The sequence below is a fragment of the Buceros rhinoceros genome, unplaced genomic scaffold (genome assembly GCF_000710305.1).
Source record: "Buceros rhinoceros silvestris isolate BGI_N320 unplaced genomic scaffold, ASM71030v1 scaffold2468, whole genome shotgun sequence".
Classification (NCBI taxonomy): Eukaryota; Metazoa; Chordata; class Aves; order Bucerotiformes; family Bucerotidae; genus Buceros; species Buceros rhinoceros.
Window position 1 is genome coordinate 88,599 of NW_010424923.1, and position 25,534 is coordinate 114,132.

At 36.8% G+C, this 25,534-nt stretch overlaps 1 protein-coding gene across 1 annotated transcript in view; it reads right to left on the reverse strand.

The window, feature by feature from the left end:
• LOC104497665 (E3 ubiquitin-protein ligase HERC2) overlaps positions 1 to 24,578 on the reverse strand; it is a gene marked incomplete at its 5' end in the record, with an annotated part of 39,059 nt that extends 14,481 nt beyond the window's left edge. Inside the window, 26 exons of the mRNA XM_010140940.1 lie at positions 1,006 to 1,145; positions 1,999 to 2,090; positions 3,176 to 3,337; positions 4,999 to 5,176; positions 5,943 to 6,157; positions 7,152 to 7,350; positions 7,477 to 7,592; positions 7,761 to 7,916; positions 8,797 to 8,922; positions 9,270 to 9,388; positions 9,482 to 9,640; positions 10,159 to 10,290; positions 11,382 to 11,489; positions 12,165 to 12,318; positions 15,162 to 15,353; positions 15,698 to 15,838; positions 16,607 to 16,793; positions 17,348 to 17,519; positions 18,429 to 18,654; positions 19,332 to 19,476; positions 21,327 to 21,498; positions 21,581 to 21,662; positions 22,095 to 22,272; positions 23,609 to 23,699; positions 24,259 to 24,402; positions 24,497 to 24,578. Coding sequence (XP_010139242.1) covers positions 1,006 to 1,145; positions 1,999 to 2,090; positions 3,176 to 3,337; positions 4,999 to 5,176; positions 5,943 to 6,157; positions 7,152 to 7,350; positions 7,477 to 7,592; positions 7,761 to 7,916; positions 8,797 to 8,922; positions 9,270 to 9,388; positions 9,482 to 9,640; positions 10,159 to 10,290; positions 11,382 to 11,489; positions 12,165 to 12,318; positions 15,162 to 15,353; positions 15,698 to 15,838; positions 16,607 to 16,793; positions 17,348 to 17,519; positions 18,429 to 18,654; positions 19,332 to 19,476; positions 21,327 to 21,498; positions 21,581 to 21,662; positions 22,095 to 22,272; positions 23,609 to 23,699; positions 24,259 to 24,402; positions 24,497 to 24,578 — 3,868 coding nt within the window. The remainder of the gene's footprint in view (positions 1 to 1,005; positions 1,146 to 1,998; positions 2,091 to 3,175; positions 3,338 to 4,998; positions 5,177 to 5,942; positions 6,158 to 7,151; positions 7,351 to 7,476; positions 7,593 to 7,760; positions 7,917 to 8,796; positions 8,923 to 9,269; positions 9,389 to 9,481; positions 9,641 to 10,158; positions 10,291 to 11,381; positions 11,490 to 12,164; positions 12,319 to 15,161; positions 15,354 to 15,697; positions 15,839 to 16,606; positions 16,794 to 17,347; positions 17,520 to 18,428; positions 18,655 to 19,331; positions 19,477 to 21,326; positions 21,499 to 21,580; positions 21,663 to 22,094; positions 22,273 to 23,608; positions 23,700 to 24,258; positions 24,403 to 24,496) is intronic.
• Positions 24,579 to 25,534: the final 956 nt, after the last annotated feature.

Sequence of the window (25,534 nt, forward strand, 5' to 3'; positions counted from 1 at the left end):
CCCCCCCCCCCCCCTTTTTTTTAATTGGCATTTATGAATCATTTAGCCTTGAGCTGTAATCAGGATTTCTAGGACTGATGGCCATCCTGAAATCCATTATCTACTGCAGATAAATCTTGAATGACACAGTTAGGCCAATGGTCTATGTAGGGCAGCTAGTATAAGATGCATTCACTTCCTCAAAGTTTGCATAACTTAAGTTCTGTCCTAGAACAGAAGCAAATATTGGAGCAGAAGAATAGGAACAGATTCATCAGAAACAGCCTGTATTTGATAGTTTCTTAGCACACACACACACAAAAAAGGCAGATACTAAAAAAGGATTAGAAAAAGCTTAACATTTTGTGAAACGAAAGAAAAGATCCTGTAACAGGTTTTATTACTAGAGAGGACATTAAAATGGGTGCATACTCTTGCAAGATAATTGGAAAATACTTTTAAAATAGCAACCTTGATTCTGAGCACTCATTTTCTGCAGCTGTATCCTATTTCACTAGCACTTATAAAACAGTTATTGTGCAGGCTTGTTAATTACATGTGAGAGTGAATCTGCGACAAATATTCAGTGTCTCAACCTGCTCTGTAAAAAGCAATATTGTTTGTGCAGTGTTTCATTTTGCAAGTTAAACACTTCAGCAGGCTCAGAAGACCCTATAAAAGCCAAATCCAGCATCTGTTGTTCTGTGATTCATTCTATTGCTTGACCAATCTGTAATTACTTCTAGAGCTCTGTATTTTTCTTTGACCATCAGCATTTTTGAAATTTAAACTCTTTATATTTTATTAATTAAAAACCCTCCGTTGGTTTTGTGTGATCATTTTAAGTCAATGACATGCTTGCTGCTCAAGAAATATGTAATATCTGCAAACATAACATATGTCCATGCACACAGAAGACCAGCATTTTTAGCAAGGGCAACCTACCAACAGCTCACTAAAAAAATAAAGGAAGGGTTTGGGTTTTTTTTGAAATTTGGTACTAAGTAAATTATTTTATTTTTATACCATCTTCAGTGCAGCAAACACAGTGCAAAGACCCAGTAGCAATCGCAATGACTTTCTTTCCTTGCAGTCCCTGCACTTGTCGTGGTCTTCTAACATGATCATCAGATCCATGGCCCAACCGATGATAATCTCCCTTGCCCCTGCACAGAGAAGGCAAAACATTTTAAAACTTTAACTGTGGAAAAAACAGAATGACAGACTGTGTCTGATATTTGATCTGTAGATGTACTAACAACTAGTGCCAAATACAAAATTATTCTCCAAATATTCAAGATAATCATCCCTAGTTTGTATGACACAGGTGTGATTCTGCTGCTATAGTAAAAATACTTAAACCTCCAACATGCTGTTCCTACTTATAGTGTAGGTCCTTTTACCACTTTTGCAGGGGGTTGTTCGGTTTTTACCTCTTAAAAGGGTCAAATATTAGAAGCATTCATCTGCAAAAATGGTGTGTTTGCTGACCTCAGCGACTAGAACTTTGCACAGTTTAAGGCTATCTCTAATGCCATGCAAACAAGAGAGTAGAAGGATGTGGGGAAGGTATTTTTCTTAGACTTTTTAAACACAGTCTAGTAGTTTAAACTACAAAATTTGAAATGGTTTAAGAAGATTAAAACAACGAACTCAAATCAAATGGTCAGACTACAACCACCACAAGCTAGACACGATTTTGATAAAATATGAGATTGTTATTTCTGCTATCATCTTCCACCCTGTGTGACACTTCAGGCTTATACTTCTACCGACCTTCCTGGAACTTGCACATCTTGCAGTGGTCAATGCCTGAAGTGCCATCTCTGTGCTTAGGTCCAAGACAAAATACTTTGATCTTTCATTCAAATAGCACTATAAAATGTTCCTCAAAGTGGTAAATTTTATTACTGATAAGACAGAGGAGCTCAAAAAAGTTTTTGATGGGGGTGCGGGGCATGTCAAAACAGTGAAGGCAGCATAACAGCTGTTGCAGACAAGGTTACATCTCACACTTACCACGTATATACTGCTCCAGACTTCGTAAGAGCCACAGAAAATTGTGATCCACATTCTACTTTAACCACCCCAAGGCCTGTGAGGGAATCAATCTAGGAAAATAATATCAAATGAAACCAAAGTTAACTGAGGAGGCTGTAGTTTCATAGCCTGCACTGCCTTAAGTAAAATATAATGTGCGGGTGTGTAAGTGTCTATATGTATGTTTATAAATTAAAATGTGTATGTGGATCATTTAGTAGAATTCTACTCCTTTCATCTTTCTACTATTTATTACTTAAACATTAAAAAGAAGCTGACATTTGGCAAACTGCTGAAGAACATCTCTCACTTACCAGTTGACCCTTAGATGAAACAGTAAGGCTCTGTTTTCAAATACTCAACTTTAATCAGTCGTAGCTCGTGTGACATGGATGTGCTTCTGCTGACATACTAAAAATATTTAAACCTCGAGTACACTCTTCCTATTTATTCTGTGTAAGTCCTTACGCTTCTTTACCATCAATCCTATAGGATTGATGAGTGACGAAACATAAACAAGCTATTTTCATATTGTGTTACATCATGCGTTAAAAAAAAAAAACAACCAAAAACCATTACTTGGGACAAGCTGGTAGACTTTGCGCATTTGGAAACAGAAAGGCGACATCTGTATCCAGGTTATAAAGTGTGATTCTGGGCAAAGAATCTAAAATCCACAGTGAATAGGTATACACAGTGGCACTCACATATATTTCTCAAACACAGACAATGTCCATTTTTATAAGTGTTGGAATTCAGATTATGTGGCTACGTGGACTTCATTTGTAACATATGAAGAAACTCCAAGTCAACCACGCATTCCCGTGGAAGGTTTAATATAAAGTAACATTACTTCTCAATAAATTGATACCCCTTTCTAGAATGAAGTTATGACTTCAAGCCAAAATTAAAAATGAGAAATACTGCTGGAACCAGTGACATTCTCCAAAGAAAAAAGCATTCAAGTGCAACTTTAACAGTCAGCACAAAATTTAAAGACTTATCATTGTAGCCTACAAATTCATTCTTATCAACAATCAGAAGAATCCTGATGTCCCAGGATGGGTGGAAGTTCGGACATATTGGCAAAACAGTCTTCAGCACTTGCTAATAACTTCATGGTTTCTAAAACGATGAAAAAACTACATTCAAATACCTTCATTGGTATTTTACAACCATCACTGCCTCCTCTCCCAAGTTTTCCATAATCTCCATCACCCCAGGACCAAACTGTATCATCATCAGTCAGGCACAGTGTCTGTGCATCTCCACTTCCACAGGCTATGTCAATCACACGGTAGCCCTGGAGAGCTTCCACCTGTAAAAAAATCACCCATTTTTGTTCACAATAAAAGACTCAGTCATTTAATTTCAGAAAAGATAATACAACCAACTTGGAGAGGTGCTCCACTGGAGCTACAAATCTGAAACACCACAAGAAAAAGCAAATAAAGGCAACTCAAAGGGCTTTGCTCTTTTTAAATCAGAAAAATGAAAACATTATTATTTTAAATATTTGATTATTCTTTTTAATTGATGAACCAGTGAATTTTTTTTTTTTTTTACCTAAAAAGTCAGGAAAAATTGAACACAAAACATAAGGTTAAAGAGTATATTCTGTTGAAATAATTTCAGACTCTCTAGGTGAGTATTGTATATGGTAAGAAAAAAGTCTCATTTTCACATACTCTTTTACTAGTTTACTATTTTCTTGCACTTGCATCATAAACTGAATTTAACCAACATCTTTTGAAACGCTGCCACCTAGTGATGAAGGATGAGATTTGGATTTAGAAAGCAAAAGGATGGTGGCACCCATCTATCATCGCATCCTCCCCATCCTCAACTGTACTTGAAATAGATTACAGGAAGCACAATCCATCATCCCACAGAGCACGGAACTTCAAGTACTTCAACTCAGCTGCAGGTTATCTGTTTTCATACTAACCAAGAACAGGGAGGGAGAAAAGATGTACAGGAAAGGTGGTTAGATCTTGGGTTTTTGGGGGAGCAGGGGAACGAGGACATCTGGATACAGTGATTAGGTCCTAAAGTAGACCAAGAATGTATCATACCCCATCCCATAGGTTCAAGCACTGGAAAAAGTTAGTGCTTGTGTCCACAGAAATATATGCACAGAGTTATAAATAAAACCAACAAACTAACTTTCAGTATGATTCAATTAATGCAATCTTTTCTGCTGTATTTTCAAGTAAGAGAATACAGGTAGCAAACTGAATTGTCATTTCAAAGGCAGAGCAGTTTTCTTATTACCACTTTTCTAACTTAAAGCTATTATAGTCTACTTCACAGGAGTACGACAATGAATTACAACTCGTCAGCTCATCAGTGTATTCATTCTTCCTACATTCATCCATACTGTCCACGCTCTCAGATTAACCACTTAAGAATCACATGGAAACAGCTATCTTCATCAACAATTGCTTAACTCCAATTTCTTTAGCAAACAGCAAGTATATACTTCATAAATATTTTTTAATTTAACTTAGGCTAGATTCTTACTACCTTAGTATATACTTTAGTAGCACCTCAGTATTTGATCATAAGAATTTAGAGTATAATTATCACGTCAGGAAATAAAGCAGTTTGCAAGTGACTAAGTGGCTATCACTGTAATCACTGGTATATTTTCCAGGAAGCAAGCGATGAGGGGACACAGCAGAGGAGGAATTCACTTGTCACTTTCAATGCAAACTACGCATGTGAATGAGTGGAATTTACTTACTGGGTGGTGGCATGTTTGATTTGGGATTTTCTTCCAGCCTTCTCAAACAAATTCCTTATAAGCTGTTTCGCGAATTCTCACAAAGTTTCACAGCTCCACTTTAGTTTTATTCTCCCAATCCATTCCTGTTTTCTAAAGCAACTGCTCATTTCTTACAAATAAATGCCACTATTTTGCCCTTTCATTTAGTAAGAACTGGAGTAAGACTGTACAGAACTCCAAAGGTTTCTTACCAGTTTAGGTTTTAGTTGGTCCTCACTATCTCCATGCCCAAGGCGTCCATATCTTCCCTTCCCCCATGTAAAAAGGTCTCCTGCAGCTGTAATACACGCACTGTGTGCTCCCCCAGCAGCGATGTCAACCACTTCTATACCTCTCAGAGATTCAATAACACGAGGGCGATCACAAGGGCTGAAATGAAAATATTTTTCTTGACAAAACTTTCAGAATAGAGCACTCGGGTTCACCGATGTATGGAGAGAGGTTTTTAAAATGAGTATGAGGATACCTAAAATTACTAAGTATTTGCTTTTGCTCCAGTTTAATAGCCTAACAATTTATGTTTAATTGGTCATTCAGAAATATTTTTACAGGCCTATAAAAGTTAGAAATATTTTACCATACGTTATACTACAGCATTACAGATAAGCTGAAACTATAAACCTGCTTCCACTAGAATCTAGTCAAAGCTAAGCATTTACACTGGAAAAAAATCAGCCCAATTTAAGATACATTATCAAAATTTCTAGCATAAAATACGCTGTTGCCCCCCATAGACTTCAGCATTCCTTTTTCTTTTGGGATCAGAACATTCTCATCTCTAACAGAACAGAACTTCTCCTTTAACATAGGCAACAATGCGTGTGGAAATCAGAATCAGAATGGTAGTTTTGCTCCCTGAAGTTCCACGTATCTACAAGACAGATCCCAAAGGAAATTCACTGGACTTTAGCATCCGCAGGTGTGTTAGAACATAATATCTAATTACAGAAATCAGAGTATCTGTTTATCTGAAAAATATTTTGCGGTTCTTCAATTTAAAAATGGACACTTCCGCATCCACTTAACATTTAACTACTTCACACAGGCAGTACTCATACACCTCTTCAAATACTCAGCAACTTTCCTAAGTATCCACTAGTAGCTTTTACAAATAACATTTCAAAGTGTTACTTACCTTCGGTTTCCATGACCAAGTTTACCATCTTCTGCTTCACCCCAAGAATAAACTTCTCCCTCAGAAGACAATGCCAAACAGTGCTTTCCTCCTGAGTTCACTGCAACTTTCTTTATAAACACATGTTGAATGGATTCCAGGAGGGTTGGAGTAGAAACTGACTCTGTTCCTCCAATTCCAAGCCTACCACCTGCTCCATATCCAGTGGCATACAGCTTTAAAGAGATGAATAAAATTTAATTTTGTTTGTCTCTTGAAGAACATTCACTACAGCCGTAGAGAAGAATTCTTAATGAATGTGTGCTAGAATACAGTTGAAGGAAAGCCTGAAAGACAAGTTTCTTACATGCCTCTATATCCTCTTCTGGAGAATTAGAAATATTTTTAAATATTTCAGAAAAAGTTAAAATTTAGCTACATTGAAATCAGTATGAACTGTCACTGACTTAATGGAATTATTTTTCAGTCCTAAGGCTGGTTTTGTAAAAGTATCAAGAAATCATAGCTTTGCATGATAACATCACAAAAACATCCTGTCAGGTCTCCTTCAAGCAGCACTATTCTAGATTTCTTTCTTCTGTGGAGTATACACACCTAAGCGCAGTTGATTTTTCCTCTCTCATCCCACAAGTACAGTTTTAAATACTGCTTTTCACTCTCTGTCTATTGAAAATAATTTTTCTCAACAGAATAATGTCACACAATATCATTAATCTGTCCCTTACTCTTCTGTGAGTCATTAATGATGATACTGACTGCTGAAGAATCATTACAGTAGCTCACTAGATGAATGCAACTGTTACAAAAAGCTCTAGCTAAAATTCTTGATCACATCCTTTAACACACAGCTGCCACCTGTATCAAGATAATAATCACCATCAAATTTAACACTCTATCCTGTTTTATGTGACTGTGAGCACATTACTTCTATTCAGCTTCGTTTTCCAAAATCTGATCACTGTTTTGAATTGAGAATGAAAATAAATGCCTTGTTTCACACATTTAATGCTATAGTACACTGAATTCCTAGACTGGACTAGAAGAGTTAGTACAGCTCAGTTTCTTGGAAAAAAAAAAACAAACAAAAAAACCCCAATACTATTAATAAAATATGTGCTGTGCATGTTATTTTTTATTTAGCCAAACCCATTCTAACTGAGGATGAAATATTTCAAGGGAGTCTAACAAACATAATTTGTGTATCCTTACTTTTCCATCAGCAGTCACTGCAAACAGAGTCTGTTCACCGCCAATTAACTGCACTGGTCTAAGGGTAGCAAGAGCTTCACATGGAGTTGGGACTTTGACTTTTGCCCCTTCAATCCCACCAAGTTGTCCTCTGTGATTATGACCCCAACCATAAATAGTTCCGCTGCCTCCGGCTGAAAGTGTCCAATCATCAGGTCGTCTGCAGAAAATGCAAAACAAAGAAAATTTTAAAACAGCTTTTAAAAGTCACCCAAAAAATGCAGTTTATCATTGCAAAACAACAAAGCATCACAAGACCAAACCCATAACAGTTGAAAGAAATAACCTGTTCATCCACTGGACAAGCTGCTCATCTTGTTCTCTCTTAAAGACATCATGGCACTCATGAAGAACATCCATATTTTCATTATCTGCCATTAACTCTCGGATTTTCTTTGCCACCTGTAAAGTATTTGGGATTAAACAACATTAAACAATTTGAATTAAACAATACTCAAACTCTGAGTTACTTCTATCACAGTTGGCATAAACCACTTCAAACTCAGTGCACCTTTTTAAGTGAAACACTTTCCTATGTTCCATGACCCATTTAAAACATTCATGCAGTACCTCATCAAGGAAAAGGCGAGGTAATGGTGTCCTTTTATCAAGAGCCACAGCAACCCTGGACGCCATACAGTATCTCCTGAACCAGGCCCACTTGTGCGTCTCTGCACAGCAAGGGAGTGTGTCCAACTCCAGATCACAAGCAAGAGCCACAAGCACCTGTAGACAATAAAAATAATTTTAGATATCTATCAAAAATGTGTAATAAAAAGTAATATGCACGTGATGTAGTTTAAGTTCATAGACCAGTAGGGTCTGAACAGTTTCAAACACATGTAAAGTGCAAGGGACATTAAGAGGCACCTTCGTTACCCTCACTGATGGAGCAGCATCAAGTGTACCCGCACTATCTCACGTGGTTATGTATTGAATTTCCTCTTCCAATTCAGAAATTTTCACAATCCTAGATTAACGAACTTTTCTATATCAAATACCACGTGCTGAACTTTTTACCTTCCATTTCTAAACTAAGTCTCCCTCCTACAATTAAATCAACTTCCGATTTAATTTGATTTGATTTCAAGTCAGTGTTACTGATGAAAACTGTGAGCAACAGATTAAGAATTTCTTTTCATTTAGATAGATAAGTCCCTCTTCGTTTAACTGTTACTATATAAAAGGCTTTTTCAGCCTTTTATTCTTGTTGCTCTTCTCTAGATAGCCTCAGCTTGTTTAATTTTACTTTGAAGTATGGCATCCAAAATTGAAAACAGCCTTCCTTAAGACATTCTTATTTGTTCCAATTAGATGCAAAAACCTTCAGAGTATTTAAATAAAATATGCAACACTATTAGGACAACTGAGAAATCACTTCTCCAAAAGCGCAGTATGCTGTATTTGCAAGATGTTTTTCTGAACTACCTACCTCTTCCTAGCTCGGTACTCCTAATTCTTTACTTGCATATTTGATTCTCCTGTTAGTAGTAGTACTCCAAATTTGTCAGAAAATATTTGCAATACAAGAATAGGTAAGCTTACCACATATCACAAAAAAATCCAGAACTGTATTAATGAACTCCTGCTAATAGTACCCCATTACCTTAAAGAACGGGCTGTGGAGCAATTGTTTGCCACCTCTCACAATGGGGTCTTCATAGTCAAACTGTCGCTGCAAAGCTTCTGGAAGACCTTTAACCAATGCAGCTAAAGCACTCCCTGTGAAACTCTACAGAAACCACAAAACTAGAAAGTTAGTCTTACTGCACGTATCACAAAAAGTATATTATTTAGATTACCATACCAACACAGTAATATATCACTTCTAACCATTTCCTAACACAGAAGCATTTCTATCACTTTTCTGGCAATTCCAAAATCACATCTATACAATATTGGAGTTAGCCATTTTTCTAAAATGGAGTACCTTTAAAGACTTGCAGACCTGTGCAAGAAGACTATTCATTTGCACATTTCCTATTTGCCGTTAACAACAAAAATGTTCTGCATCAGGGCCACCACGTCAATGCTTCGCACACATCTTAACATAAGAGGAGATTGTCACCACTTTCTTACCAAAGCTCGCGTTTCTCCATCATTATCCCCCAGAATACGGTTGATGTTAATAGACTGGCCAAATTCTGTTGTGAGCAGTTTCCGTAGTCTCTGCAAGGCCCACATTCTGTGGCCAGCAGCTAAAGGAAAATAAGCACACAAAAGAATGTCATTACTTAAAACGATCATTTTAACTTCGAACAAGTAAGACTTGATTTTAAGACTGCACCTACCTAAGGCACTCAGTTGAGCACAAGCTGCAAGAGAAGCTGCCAAGCGAGGAACTATACTCCTGTTGGAAGCAAAATTTAAGCGAAAATCCAACAAACATGTAACCAAATCCATCGAGGGACATGAAAGAATGCAACGATCTGAGAGAAGGTCTTTAGGGCCTGCAAGAAAAAAAAGCAGAAACTAAAAACAAACAAACAAAAAAGGTGGGGAAGATTTGTCCTGAGACCAAAATTAGAACAGAACACTAGGCAGAATTTAGCTGACCAAACACAGCGGTTTAGAGTGCCAGTCTGCATCTGAGTTGCTCTATTCCACCTTCTTTTGAAGTGATTGGATGAAACAGGCACTTTCATAACATTATTCACCTAATTTCAAAACAGATGCATTAAAAGAAATAAATTCAGATTAATTGTGCCTCAAAAGAATACTCCCACTGATGAAGAGGCCAACTAGAGTTACTACAAAGTATTTTTATCTCTTCCCTCTACACAAGTGCACCTCTCAGGACTTTGTTGAGAACATTTCTTAAGTATGAAAGAAAATGTTTTCTTAGTATGAATGTAAGCGAACTATCAAATTTCAGCATGTAAATATCATGCAATAAATGCAACTGTAAAATACAGACACAGAGGTGTACTCTCTTGCCCTTCTGTAAGAATCATATGGGATACCTTACCTGCAGCTGGCATGATAGGGTAAACAGTGAATCGCCATCCCCATCCATTTACAGAGCCATCACTGATGAACTTCCACTTTAGTTCATCTCCTGGAATTCGCAATTCGCTAGACCAATCTGACCACTCACGACCTGTGACAGGCGATATGAACACATTCATCTACATTGTCTAAGCCACTATGTAAGCCCCTCATCAACAGAAACTTCTATCCTTATAACCATCACAAACACATTCAAGGAAAAAAAGCTATGTAAATCACATTAACGTAACTATAACGAAACATCTTAAAGAAACTTAAGTCTTAAACAGTACTGCTAACGGATACCCTCAGTACTTTTAATACCATTCAAAAGACAATTATGAGTTCTTACTAAAACCCATTGTGCTATTTTCAAACTATCTTTTCATATTACAAAAACATAGAACAATATAGACATAAAATAAAGCTTTACATCTTTTTTCAACTAAGAATCCAATCAGAAATATCTCAATAATGAAATACATGTGCATCTGAAACAGTTTGGGGAAAAATGGTCAACAATAAAAGCCCACATCATGACTGCGCAGAAATGTTAAGCACAGGCAGTAACTACCAAGACCCTTGCACACGATGTAATACGTGGTAGGTTAAATGTTAAAATCGATGGGATTTAAAAATATTCCTCTAATATCTACTGCAAATTAATAGTTCTTAAAAATGAAACAAGAGATAAAAGGATAAGAGGTGTGAAGATTCCATGTAGTGTCACACACACAGGCCAGAGCAGAAAGCAGAAAGAGAGCCTAGCTATTATTTTGGGCATTCAACAGCAGAAGAGCATTTGTCTTGACTGTAAGCAAGCTCAAATTTCTACAAGTTAACAAAACAAGTATCCTTTTCCAATTGTTTCCAATTCGTTAAAATATACTTTGATTATACAGAAGCGCACACACGTTGGCAGGGCACTGATTTTCCACACTCTAACTGCTCTTAAGAAGAGTGTGACAACATGCTCTGCTGAGAGATTTTCTATATGCATAGATTCTAGATCACTCTGAAATGTTTATGTCTAGATCCTACATCTTTTTTGGCCTAAAACAGAATATAAAATTCCATAGGTTTTCCCCATTTTTTTAATGGCTTATCTCTCACAAAAAGTCAGTCACAGATGGTGGTACATTTTATTCAGCATTTAACAGTAAACCATGCAAGCCATTTTTGAAAAGCACTAGCTCTCATAACCTGATCGGACGGAAACAATTCTGTTGACACCATCCATTATGGTGAGTGGATCATGACGCCGCTCTGTAGAACACTGACGATCAAATTCTACCCTCAGTCCCTCAGCACCTAAACAGCAACAAAGAATTCACAAATTTCTACAGAGCAATCGATACCACAAACACACACAGTATTTTAGAAATTCACAGGAAATCAAAACACAGTTGTTTGGAAGCCACAGCATTCATTAACAAAAATAACTTCCTTTGGTTTAATTTGTCTGGAATTTCTTCTCTTTGAAAGGCTTACATCAGAGCAAGCTCATGTGAGTGGTGTTTAGCAGACAGAAGACTATATTCAGAACATTCCAAACTGAAGTTGCAACAGACAAAAATGCCTATTTACAGTTAAGGCAAATAGCTCTTTGTTGCCTGTACCTTTTGATAAGCACTAAGTAGCATACTGAAGGAAGCGTTAAAAAAGAAAAGCTATTTCCCTAATGCTTAAGACTAGAAGATACATGTTCGATTACTGACCCTGAAAGGGACTCAGCCCTCCTCAGCTTTGTAACCAAACAGCAATAATATACAGTTGCAATCACAGCCAGTGACCCAAAAACACACATTTTGCAGAATTGAGATGTTCATGCAGTACGTGTTTTAAGAAACATTTTTATTATAGTGACAGGATACATAACACAGCTTGAAAAGTTCAGTATACATTTTTGCAAGCTAAGGAAAAATTTTATGCATGCAGGCTTGAAATTAACTGAGTTTTAGTAATGCAGCTCTAAGAATTCTATACCTGGTATTTTAACTGTGCCACTAGAAGATGTATCATCAGTATACGGATGGCTGCTTTCTACCACAACTGGTTGCGAAGAGAGGCGACCACTTTGTGAGTCAGTTGCTACATCTTCTAGTTCTGTAACGCACAGCTCCAACAACATATCAGCAACCTAAGAACAGAAAAATATACACTGTAGTCCAAGAAATCGAAGCCAAATAGCATTCTTCCCAAATTTAAAATAAATAAATCACTTGTTTTCTGATTCATGAACCATCATATTCATTCAAAAATACTCTTTTTTAGTGGTGCTAAAGCAAGAAAAACTAAAAGGCAAACAACCTAAGTTTCCAGTAGATAAATGACAACACAAATAATTGTTTTCCCTTACATAAAAAAACCAAACTGTAAAATCTAACCTAAAATCTAAAGCATGACAAGAGATTAATGAAAGGAATTAATGACCAGGAAGGTGCCCTGATCATCTCAGTAAACCATGGCATATCAACTGTACAGAAACACCACGCTGGGGAACAGTCTTCAGGAGAGTCTAGATGAGCTTATAGAGTTTAGTGACAAAATGCCAATAGTACTCATTTTTAATGGGCAGTTTCAAACAAAAATTCTAACTTTTGAGGTTAAAACAAACCCAAACCAAAACAACCTGAACAAAAAAAAATGCCAAAACCAAAAAACAACAAATCACAAACACGAAATTGTTCAGCTACTGACTATTAAGGCTAGAAGCCTTAATAATAGAAGCCTTAATAGTGAACACAAAATGAAGAACACAAAATGAAGAAAATGAAAGAACACAAAAATTAATGTGTAAGTGCATACACAGTATGCATCTAATTGGGGTGGAAGGGGGACACCTACATCTCAAACCCAGAACATGGGTATACATAGCTGATCATTGAAAATTTGGAGGGAAAAAAAAAAAAAAAAAAAATCACTGTTTGAAACATATCACTCAATTGTCTCTACATGAATAACATCAGTTAGGCTCTCACACAAACCTAGTTTACTCAGACAGAGACATCATAAGATTTCATTATTTACATCTGAAGCTGTCTTGGAATCTATACCATTAATAACTAAATATATTTTCTCTCAATTCAAGGCACACTTCTTACCAAAGTTGTTATTCATCTTTTTGGTTAGTGAAGCTGGGTTTAACGAAAAAACACAAAAAACCAGCTTTGCATAATCACTTCAGATGTTTCAAACCAGTATTTAAGCAGTGCAAAGCCATAAATTAACTACATTATATGAGTATCTTAAAAGAAATGAATTGTTACTCATTAGAAAAACATATTTGACTGGTAAAACTACAAGACATATTAAGCAACTTCCAGTTCATTAGTGTAAGCAGATATTCTGTAAGTAATCTGTGATTTCTAATGTTCTTTCAAATACCAGCTGGTATCCAATATTACAGCATTTATTAATTCTGTTTCTTGGTTGTCCCAAAAAACCCACACTCAGGGATACTTCGCAAATTATTAGAAACTTATATCACAATACATCACATGCAAATCTTAAATATTAAGTACAATTACTATATTGTTAACAATATATTATCAGCATTTTTAGCTATCTGACTACAATAATGACTACATCAATTTGAGAAATACAACTCAGATGCAGAATAAAACCAACATGGAAGCTTTTAAACTAACATACAGATCCAGGGAATAGGGCTGGGCTAATTAAGCCTTATTCCAATAACCATGGCCACTTGTCCAATACATAAATACAGCTCATTAAGCTGCTATTTTAATGTCTAACTGCAGCATGACAAATCAAGGAAATAGTCTACTACTGATATTATAGAATCACAGAATCATCTGGTTGGAAGAGACTTTTAAGATGATCAAGCACAACTGTTCACCCTGCACTGCCAGAGTCCCTAAACCACGTCCCTCAGCACGACATCTAACAACTTTTAAACACTTGCAGGCACGGGGACTCCACCACCTCCCCACACAGACTGTTCCAACGCTTAATGACCCTCTGTGTAAAGAGATTTTTCCTGATATCCAGCCTAAATTTCCCCTGATGCAACTTAAGGCCATTTCCTCTTGTCCTATCATTTGTAACATGACAGAAGAGACCGACTCCCACCTCATTACAGCCTCCTTTCAGGTAGCTGTAGAGAACAAGAAGGTCTTCCCTGACCCTCCTCTTCTCCAGACTAAACAATCCCAGTTCCCTCAGCTGCTCCTCATAAGAGAAGTTCTCTAAACCCGTCACTAGTTTCATTGCTCTTCTCTGAACCCACTCCTCAACGTCCCACCACCTGCAAGTCCTTCTTGAAGTGAGGGGCCCAAAACTGGACACAGTACTCAAGGTGTGCCATCACCAGCATCAAGTACAGGAGGACAATCACTTCCCTACTCCTGCTGGCCACACTATTGTTGATACAAGCCAGGATGCTGTTGGCCTTCTTGGCCACCTGGGCACACTGTGGGCTCATATTCAGCCGGCTGTCAACCACCACCCCCAGGTCCTTTTCTGCTGGGCAGCTTTCCAGCCACTCCTCCCCAAGCCTGTAATGTTGCAGGGGGTGGTTGTGGCCCAAGTGCAGGACTCGACACTTGTTGTTCTTGAATTTCGTACCATTGGCCTCAGCCCATCAATCCAGCCCATCCAGATCCGTCTGCAGAGCCTCCTGACCTTCAAGCAGATCAACACACCCACCCAGCTTGGTGTCATCTGCAATCTGCAAACTTACTGAAGATGCACTCAATCCCCTCATCCAGATCATTGATAAAGATGTTGAAGAGAACAGGCCCCAACACTGAGCCCTGAGAAACACATATTTGTAGCTCATGCATATATTTATGTAATATTTTGTAAAATCATAAAGGTTCACACGCATTTAGTCACCTTTAAGTTTCATGTTTATTAAGTTTCTCAGTATGCTGAACTGCTCTTCAAATGCAATAAAATATTATGGTAAGCTACTAATAAAAATGACATAGTTAAAACACAACAGAAACAAAAACTGACCTGTGGGTAAGCCGTGCCCATTCCAGACAGCACAGCTGAAAGAACATCTCTTCCCTTTTCACCTGCTCGGTTGGACACAGCAAGCTTTAGCAGGTCAACCATGACTCGCGTGTCATCTGGTACTAACAGACTAGTAAACTCATCCAGGTACTGTGGTTCTGGGCCAGATACCTTACTTTGACTTTCTACGTCCTACAAAACAAATTGCAGAAATATTTAGACAGTGAAAATGAAAGAATTATTTCACTGAATCCAAACCAGTTAACTTGTTCAAAGGTAGTTTAAAATACGATTTGTAAATCTGAGATTATATGGCCCCAAAATTAACCTTCTGTTAAGGCAACTTAACAAGTGAAAGAGCTTTCCTAAAACTAGCCTCTTTTAATTTCAGACAGAAAAAAAGAATCTGTCTTTGGATAGATTGTAAAAATGCAGTAATTTACAGAAAAACTTTAAAAGCACAAAAAAAAAAGCAAAACTAATTGATAAAAGCATGGTAAGGACATCAGTTTTAAGGAAGGTAGTCACAACATTACTTCTTTGGTTTTTGTCATGGTTTCTGCAATGATACTGGCAGCTCCAGGATCATCTGTGACTGGAATGAAAGGACGGGAAGAGGCAGCAGCAGCTGAGGGAGTTACAGCCGATGGTGTCACAGCATCTTCTGAAGAAACAACCTAGCCAAATCAAATAATACCCATCAAAAACCGCCACAAGATACCGTAAAACTTTAAAGAGTAATTATTTTTCAGAAGGGTTTAAGGACAGCAGCAATTTAAAAACAGCCATAAATTCAAAATCAGATTCACTCCCTGTATTTTTAGCTTCTATTCTACATTCTTAGCATGGCAAAACAGCCAACACCCCCGTCAATGCTAGCTGCTATAAATACAGTAAAACATCAGTGGTTGCAAAAAAGTCTACAATGTAGAACACAAGCCATAACAATGTGTCAAACTAATGGTTTGTTAAAGGAAAAGATCTTTTCAGTAGCAAGCCTTTTTTTTTTTTCTGCTTCTGTTAGCGGCTGGGAAATCAAGAGAGTAGAATTCCTTTCAGGCCCCCCTCTACATTAGCTGATTTAAGTCTGCAATTACATTTCATCAAACAATTGTCAAATATTCCCTTAGTCTTGAACTTTTTTCCTTTGAAGATCACTCCTGTAAAATGAAATTATTATCTAGTCAAATGGTTAGTAATTTCATGTTAACTCCAAAATATGACTAGAAATCATCACAATTGCGATTAAATGACACAGTGCATTCTGGAAGTTCAAAACCAATTTCAGACTAAACATTGTTTTTTCCAGATTTGACAGGAGTATCCACTCCTGAAATTAAGAGCATGAAACAGCTGTTCAACTTCTGCTATTATTAAACTAAACAAGACAGTATTTTCCAGATTTACTGTTAAACACTGATCGAAAAATTAGTCTGATACTTTACCTCCCCTTTCCTGTCCTGCCATGGGTTTGGGCTCAGCCTCTCTTCCATATCTCCAACAAGCATGCATTCATCCCCATTTGCAGGGCTTCCTGTAGAAGTAGCATCTGATGGAGGGGCTGGTGATGAAGAGGGACATTCTACTGGTGCAATCATACTTGCAGGCATCAATGCTCCAACAACTGCATCCCTGAAATCATTTAGAACAGAGTAACATAAGCCTAATTATACCCCCTTGTTGAACTCAAAAAATTATATTAGCTTGTCTTATTAAAATAAGGAAAGATTTCCAAGTTCTGGAATTTAGAGTAGTTTATCTCCACCCTCCTTTGGGCCTCATGCTTAAATACTGTGTTTTAAGGCCACTATTTTACGCTAAATTCCTTTTCATAAATTTTAGCACAAATACTCCATTCTCTACCAACAAGGAGGGCACTGTAGTTCTATTGTTGTTTCCATACTGCTCCCCACTCCTTCCTCCATATCATGTATTGTGACTTACTAAAACTCCTTTTACATTATTTACTTCAGCATTCCTAAATAAACACTTTTTTTCCCCAGGCACTGGGATTTCCCATAAAGAAGACATAACAGCATAAAGCTAACAGGAGCATCAAAAGAAAATTTAAATGAAGCTTAGGCCTATCCTGAGGAATCCATTTCTACCCGACTCAAGAGACCCTAGTAGATGGTAAGCTACGTCATCTTTTGCTCTGCCAAAGACAAGAATGTTTGCATGCCTACCTGGCATACATGATTTGTAATGCCATCAGTATATGAGATAATGCCTGCTGCTTGGCAGCGTTCCCATCAAGTGATAGGAGAATCTTAGCAAGGGAAGGGCGATTCGGCTTGGAACTGTTTGCTCCACTGATTTTGTTACTGGCAGCAGAAGAATCTGCATCTGAAGGAACACCTGGAGTGAGAAGGGGGGCAGGAAAAGAGAAGACAAGCATTTTTTAACGGTGTAATGCATATCGGAAGTGATTCATCTGATTTCTTGTTAAATCAGAAAGATGAATGTAAGACTAACTCTGCAGTAGATTCTTGAACTGCAGTGCCTACAGTTACAACATTAAAGTCAATACTTCTGCTTTGCAGCAATGGCTTTCATAAAATAGTGTTCCACCTTGTTACTTACTCATGAAGATTAAGGTAATACAGATACATGTATTTTGGTGACCAGCATCTAAAAAAAGTTTTATTTACACAGAAATTTCTCAAACAGCAAGAATATTTTTAGGTACTCTTAAAAATACTAATCAAATATTCTGTATGTGTAGTTCTTGCTCTTTTTTAAATACATTGCCTTGTTCAAGACAAAGCTTAATTTGCAAAATGTTTGCTGGTTTTATATGCAACACGAAACATTGCTGTTTTGCCTTGCCAAATCTGAAATCACCTACTTTAGAAACAAAAGAGTAATGGTAATATCAAGAACTACAGTAAGATGTGACATGTAAGACCACCAATATTACAACAGCATCCATCCACCTACCATTACCTCCATAAAGCTCTATCCCATATTAAAGACAAAGTCCTTGGGCATTTGATAAAGCATGCTGAATTTTAATTTCCTGAAGAAAAAACATCAAAGCTCAAACAAACGCTAGTACTGAACACATCCTTTACAATTTCCATTTACAGGAAAAAGTTTTGTTGGGTTTTTTTAAAAGGTTTGTATCATTTTTATTGCTGTTTTGCAGTGGTTTTTTTAAAAGACAGTTTTCTTTTTGCACTCTTCTACGACCTATTAAACCACACACACAACTAACACTCCAATGACATAAAAAAAGAAAATGATATAAGGGCAGTAAATACCAACCAAGATAGGAAGCACCTAAAGGGTCCCTCGCTGTCTGGAAAAGTACTGGTTCATGAACAGATGGTGTAGCTACATCCACTGTTGTCCATGCTACACTGTGGGACGACCCACAAGCAACCCGTGTGATTTTCTGGCCTTCCAAGCCCTGGACAAGCGTAGGCTTTCTATTAACCGTAGTAGTTCCATTGCCCTGTTGCCCATGGTCATTGTCACCCCAAGCATAAACCTGCCAGTAAACATTTCCACATATTACACTCCAGTTGCCTCACCGGTTGCCTCATTTAATTGTTTTTTTAAATCACTAAGATTTCTTTGTAGGAATTTTTGTATTATTAATCTAGGATGCTTTAGAGAATCTCCTGCCATAATCTTTTTTTCCTATTATCATACATTAAAAGAAAAAGAATCAAAGCAACACTTCATCAGTTAATTATTACTGATTCATAAATCATCAGTTGATTAATAAATTATTCAATGTTCAGTCAACAGTAAGTTAGAGGAATTAATTGCATAGCAATTACATTGGGGATCTGAATCAGTACTATGACAATGATAACACTGGATCACAGCAGAAAAATCTATTCAGAACCCTATGGCTGCTTCTGCATTTCAAGAATGAAAAGCAGGAAACTGATGATGAGATAATACATGAACTAGGAAAATATTACAAAAGCTACTACAACAACAATATTTAAACTTCAATAATAATATGAAAGCTATTATATTTTAAATTACAATCATGCTTATATTTATTCAGGACTTTAAAAAAGCAAATAAATATAATCAGAAATTTTTATTCCATTTAATCAGCGCCTGTACTATTACACTAATCTTCCTCAACAGTTTAATTTACTCCTTTCTGGATCAAGTTAAAAAGAGAAAGGAGGGTGATGCACAACGTACCTGTCCTGTGTCAGTAACTGCTAGACAATGGAGCGCGCCTACAGCCACGTGCACAATCTTTTTACCCCTCAGTCCTTCCACAACTTGTGGCTTTCGTACATGTACATCTGTGCCATGTCCTAGCCTGAAGTAGTCGCCCTTACCCCTGCAACAGATAGTAAATGTAAAATTCAGAACAATTACATTGTTTACACATTCCTCTGTCAATGAAGCGAACCAAATCAAAATTCTTCATTTATCACTGGGATTAAACACATGCACCAGCTAGCAAATTCTTCAAATATGAATTACAAAAGCCTAAAAAATAACTGCAATTCTGTGACTCCATAACTTTCCACTTCAGTACAGAACAGGCATCACTACGACTATTTTTTTTTGTATGTAGTGCAACTGTGATTACATTGAATTTCCTGTGTTGCAGAAACACTGCAATTTAAATACTTGATGTGTTTTGATAGACTTGAACAGCTTTATACTACCAAGGATAAACCTCACAATAACAGACCCATTAACAAGTCTACTCACATTTAAAAAAATATATGGGAACTAACGTGTTCAGAATTGAGTTTTTTCACACTCAATACAGGTTCTCAAAAATATATCATATGCAAACACCTTAAAATGCCTCTGAGAATGTCAAAGAGGAAAAAACCCCTGAGATTCCTTCCACTGTATTTTTAGTAACCATTCACTCAGTTCTGCTGCTGACTACAACCAGCACCAATTTTTTTTCAAAAAAGGTTATGCTATGCTGGACATGAATATGACATATACCTAAAGTTATACACAGAAGTCGTGATATTTCCCAACTCAATACAAGTTTCCTTAGAAGAAACTGAGCCATCCTAAATGTAAATGTAGACATGCAGAGCTGAAACATACTCAAAAATCTCCTTGTAGACCTGCAGTGTCATGAAATAGCTGTAGATTTTATGACTAGATGTAACAGTGTTAAGACAAGCTGGGGGAGGAGGGAATGAACAACAATTTTGCAAAGAGTTCATAAAGACTGACAAATTTCCTTTCCCCTTACTCCTTTCACCGTTACCAAAAAAACCCAACTGTAAAAGAGGGGAGAAAGTGAGAGAGATAAATAGTTTCCAGTAGCCACTCTGAGGCAAAAAAACATCTCTGCTAAAAGATTTTCTCCCTTTTAAGTATAGAAGTAATTTATAAAAATGGAAGTTTTGTGAATTTATCTTCATATCATTCATCAATTGCTGACAAATAATACAACAAAAATGACCATTTTAAGTCATCTTAGCTTTGATATACATCAAACAGGTTATAGCTTTATTATAAAAGGATAGGGTAAGACCTTGACCTGGTCAGAGCTCTGAAGTTAATCTGTCATATAGTAAGTTCTCAAATTTTACAGAAAGGTTTATAAACTCAAAAAAGCAGGTTTGGGTTCAAAGCAAAGCAGAAGCAAAACGACAAACGGAAGAAAAATAAAAAGAGTTTCTGAATAACCCTCAGTGATCACCTCACACCAGCTTTGGTTTCAAGGCATCACTTCTGACAACTCAGTGGCATTCTGAGAAGCAGTGAGCTCTCTAGAGACCCTGTGTTTCTAAGGAGTTCTTCCCTTCTCCTCTGAACTTTAGCTTACTTCCTTACTCTATTACATCTTCACTCTCTGTTTCAGCTGTAGGCTACATCCTCCTAACTACAGTTCTCAGGTTCTCTTTTTCCCATTCCATTCCAAATTCTTGAATTAACATTGCTTTACATGCTCCATTGTTCTCAAAAGAGGGAATGATCCTCCCCTTCCTCCACTAATTCGAAGGCATCCTAACAGAGTACAATACACAGCTAAGCATGCTACACCACACAGAGTAACTGAACAGTTCACAGCTTGTCTCAAAGAGCTGCCAATTCAAAAGACAAAGCACAGATAAAAGGCACAGATGGAGTTAAAACAGTCAAATAGCAATAAATACAACACATACTTAGCTATTGCTCTGTTAATACTTTCTGGCAAATGTAACATACCATGTCCATACCACTCCTGACTTGGTCAGTGCCAATGAGAACTGCGCGCCACACTCAATCTGACAAACGCCTTGGCCGTTAAGTCTTTCAATGTTCTGTGGAATGTTGCATCCTTCACTTCCTCCTCGGCCCAGTTTTCCAAAATCACCATCACCCCAAGAAAACACCATACCTGACAAACACCAAACTGCAGGTCAAACAACGATCACGGTATTCCCACACACTAGAAAGCTTCTGGAACAAGATCTTCCTACCTTCATCTGTCAAAGCAAGAGTCTGAGCATCTCTGCTTCCACAAGCAACCTGAATGACTCGGTGACCAAGGAGCACTTTAACCTACAAAAATGAAAAAGTAAGACGTTTCAAAGAAATTACGTTTTAAAACCTTACAGATGTTTTCAAGCTCTTATGACTGATGTTGTCCATTGTGCCCAGCCTGAGCATGCCATTTAGCCAAGGATTATCAAGCCTTGGTCACTGTGGATCCAACATCGCTCAGTGACAGTAGCTACGTATCAAAGTACATGCAGGACTTGAGCATTCAAAACAGCACTAGCCACTTCACATCACTTCCCAAGAAAGAGACTGGATCTTTTTGGCCTTTCTGAAATGGCTTGCCTTTTCTTAGAGGTATGTGTACAAAAACCTTGGAGATCACTCCAAGATGATGTCTTCATACTGCTTTCATGGGTTTTGACATTACTTCAGCTTTATTTTATCATTTGCTAAACAAACAGATTCACATTTCATCAGAGACAAGAAACATACCATCTTAGGCTTCAGCTGTGTGGTATTATCTCCATGACCTAGCCTCCCGTATTCACCAAGACCCCATGTATACAGTTCACCACTAGAGGTAATGGCAGCACTGTGGGAACTGCCACAAGCAATATCACGGATGCGTTTGGTTTTCAATGCTTCTATCAATCTGGGTTTATCACAGTTCCTACAGAAAATGAGTAAAGAATTCATTTTGTTAATTATGAAAGAGTTGCACAATGTATTCCAACCTTCATAATGCAAAAAATTTTGTGCAATAACTAACAGTAACTTAAAGATAAAATAAGATACAACATTATGATTCCAAGATGTACTCTTTAGTAGCACCATAAATCTAAAGTTTATATTACTATAATGTACTTCTAAGTACACATGGTATATGCTGCAAAACTTAGGTAACAAAGCCAACACTGAAGTGATGAATCCATTAAAAAGTGTATAATACAAAATGAAACTGATATGCCATCATTGCCAAAAGTTGAGTTGTGTTCACGGAGCCAGTAAGATTAAGAGAAGACACTCCCATCCCAACTCTGTTCTTTATAAGAGAGAAATTAGAACTGCAATTTATTGTTAGGCCTCTATGAAAGTACTGGAAGCTTATACAATTCACATGGTTACAATAACATCTAACTTCAGAGAAGAGTTTCAACTCAAGGTTTTCTAATATTGACTGTTTCTATTAAAGTTTTGGCACGGCCTCTGGAAAACTTGCTCTGATGAAATACCCAAGAGTTCCAAGTCTCACTTTCAATAAAATTACAGAAAACAGGAGGCAGCTGAACAATAAACAACAATACTGCTCTAATCTGGACAGCCCTTTTCATTGATCTGACACACATACGCCTATAAACATTTGTTGTCATAGATTAACTGTCTGGGTTGGGCACTCTAATTTTGTATGTATTCTGCGCAGGTCTTCAAAGTACATCAGAATAATAAACAAAGATTTTCCCATGGGCTATGTTTATCAGCGTTTTTCTTTCCAAACATTGTTCTGTGGCACATATGAAGACAATTCAAATTTTCCTCAAAGCCATCCTGTGGAGGATTAAACTACGTATTACTGCAAAGTGTGATAAATTTACTATACTCTGTTGGGTTTACATTATGAACTTACAGCTCAGGAATGTAGAACTGCTATGGATTTGCACCTCAAGGCACCTCTGTAAAACTTACGTTGTAATAGTAACCAAAAGCTCTACGTCCAAAAGTGTGCTATTTTATCAGTGACATTCAAAAGTACTATTAAGGTCTTTATCCACTAAGTACATTTCCAAGTATTATATGAATTGAATGTCTCCTTTTTAAAGCACTCAAGACTGCTACAAATGCTGCATCATAAATTGACATAAGCTGCTGAGAAAAATCTTTTCATAACACAATTTTTTATTCCCATTGTATTAAAAATCCTGTCACAGTCAATAGAGGTGGTCAGCTGTGTTGTAATGTGCAACACAAATGTCCTCATACTGACATACAAAAAAATTTGGTATCCTTACATTCGACTGAAGTGACCAAGTTTTCCATCATCTCCTTCACCCCATGAAAATACCTTTCCATCAACAGTTAATGCCATAGCATGCCGGCCACCTAAAAGTGTAAACAGAAATTTAAATTTTCAAGCAGGCAGCAGGTCCAGCAAAATTCTCATAAATTTGACACTGCTGTAATTCTATGATGTAACTGTACAAGCCTTTCAACCCAATGCACATTACTTACTTTCTTCGGAGTTTTTACGTGATTTAATTTAAAACACAGAACTTTTGTGAAAGCATGTTTCCTGGCACATTATAAAAAACAAATAATCACTCAATTTACTATTTTCAATGCTGCAAGAAAAAAAGAAAAACCAAACCCACCATTTAGTTGTATTAAAAAACGAAAACACTTTCTGTGGGTCAGACCGAAAAACTATTCGTTTAACTTCCAGCAAGTAAGAAACAGTGCATGGTCTAAATTCATAGATTTTAGTAACAGAATCATTAGATTTAATCTAATGTTTTATGCAACAGACAGAATTTTAGAAGCTGTATTTATTTTAAGATACCAGATATGCTTGGGCATCACAGCACCCAAGAAAACTGCACAGTAATTCTTTTCATGCTTAGTAGGTTATGTTTATGTATATAAGATAAACAGTAGTCAGTACCTGAGTGAACAGCCACCTTCTTTACCACATAATTACTGAGAGCTGTAATCTGGCGGGGAATAGGCACAGTTCCACTAGATATTCCTAAACCCAGCCTTCCGTTTGTGGCTTCTCCACAGGCATATACTTTACCCTCTACAGTCACTAAAATGAAGAAAAAAGTTTGAAACGCCATTAATGTTTCACAACTGGAAATCTGTTTCTGTCCTTAAAAAAATGTAGTTTAAACTTGTATTACCTGCAAAAAGGCTTTTGGATCCTCCAGCTACCTGTACAACATTCAAGGCAGACAGGGTTTCAGAAAACGAAGGGACTTTTATCTAGAGCAGACAGGAAATAAAAATCACTACGAAACACTTTAAAGTTTCATACTTTAAAAAGAAGAGCTGCACATAAGTGACAAATCAGTTAATCTAACAGTTGCGTTTATTTTTATTATATTAAACTCCCCATATTTAGACACTTCACACATACCAGTTAACACAAACAAGGCAAAAGACAGAAATCAAGAAAAAAATTAATACTGAAACCATGATAAATACAAAACCTGAGGAAAAAATAAAATGTGATATGAACAAGGATGTTTCTTCTAGTAAAATTTTCTTGAGGAAACCACAGAATACAGTATGGTTAACTTTTTGTTTCTTGAAAGGCACTCTAAGGATACAATAGCAAACATTTTATTTACAACATACATTAAAAAAATGCTCTCTTAATCATTTTCAAATTAGTGATATGCTAAATTGATTAAACATGCTGTATCTCCCATCTTGTAGCATATTAAAAATTATGTATAAATAGCAGCGCACAGGACTGAAATTCCTCTCAAACTACATTGAATTGTAATCAAGTTACATCAATCAAAAGTTAGAATTTAACTTTTTTGATGACTGCACCAGCTCCAAGACAAATACTACATAGAAAAAGGTTCACCAATATCTTTATTTCAGTGACACAAACTCAAACAGAATAGAATATGTATAAAGTGCTATACACTTTAAGAACAATTAGTTCACTACCATCTAAAAAATTATGTAGCTGCTAAAAATCAAACTTCATTCAAAGTACCAACCATAATGCAAATATTCTTTTATTTTCTACCCCATAGACATCTATGTCTTAACAGTAAAAAAAGCCAGTAAAACCTATTCTTCATAGCTTTTCATAATGAACTGTTGAACTCTGATTATATCTCAATTAATTTTGAGTTGTATGAGACTTGTACATTTTTAGTATTTTTTGTCTTTGTCCTGGGTCCAACATGGTGGAACTGGAT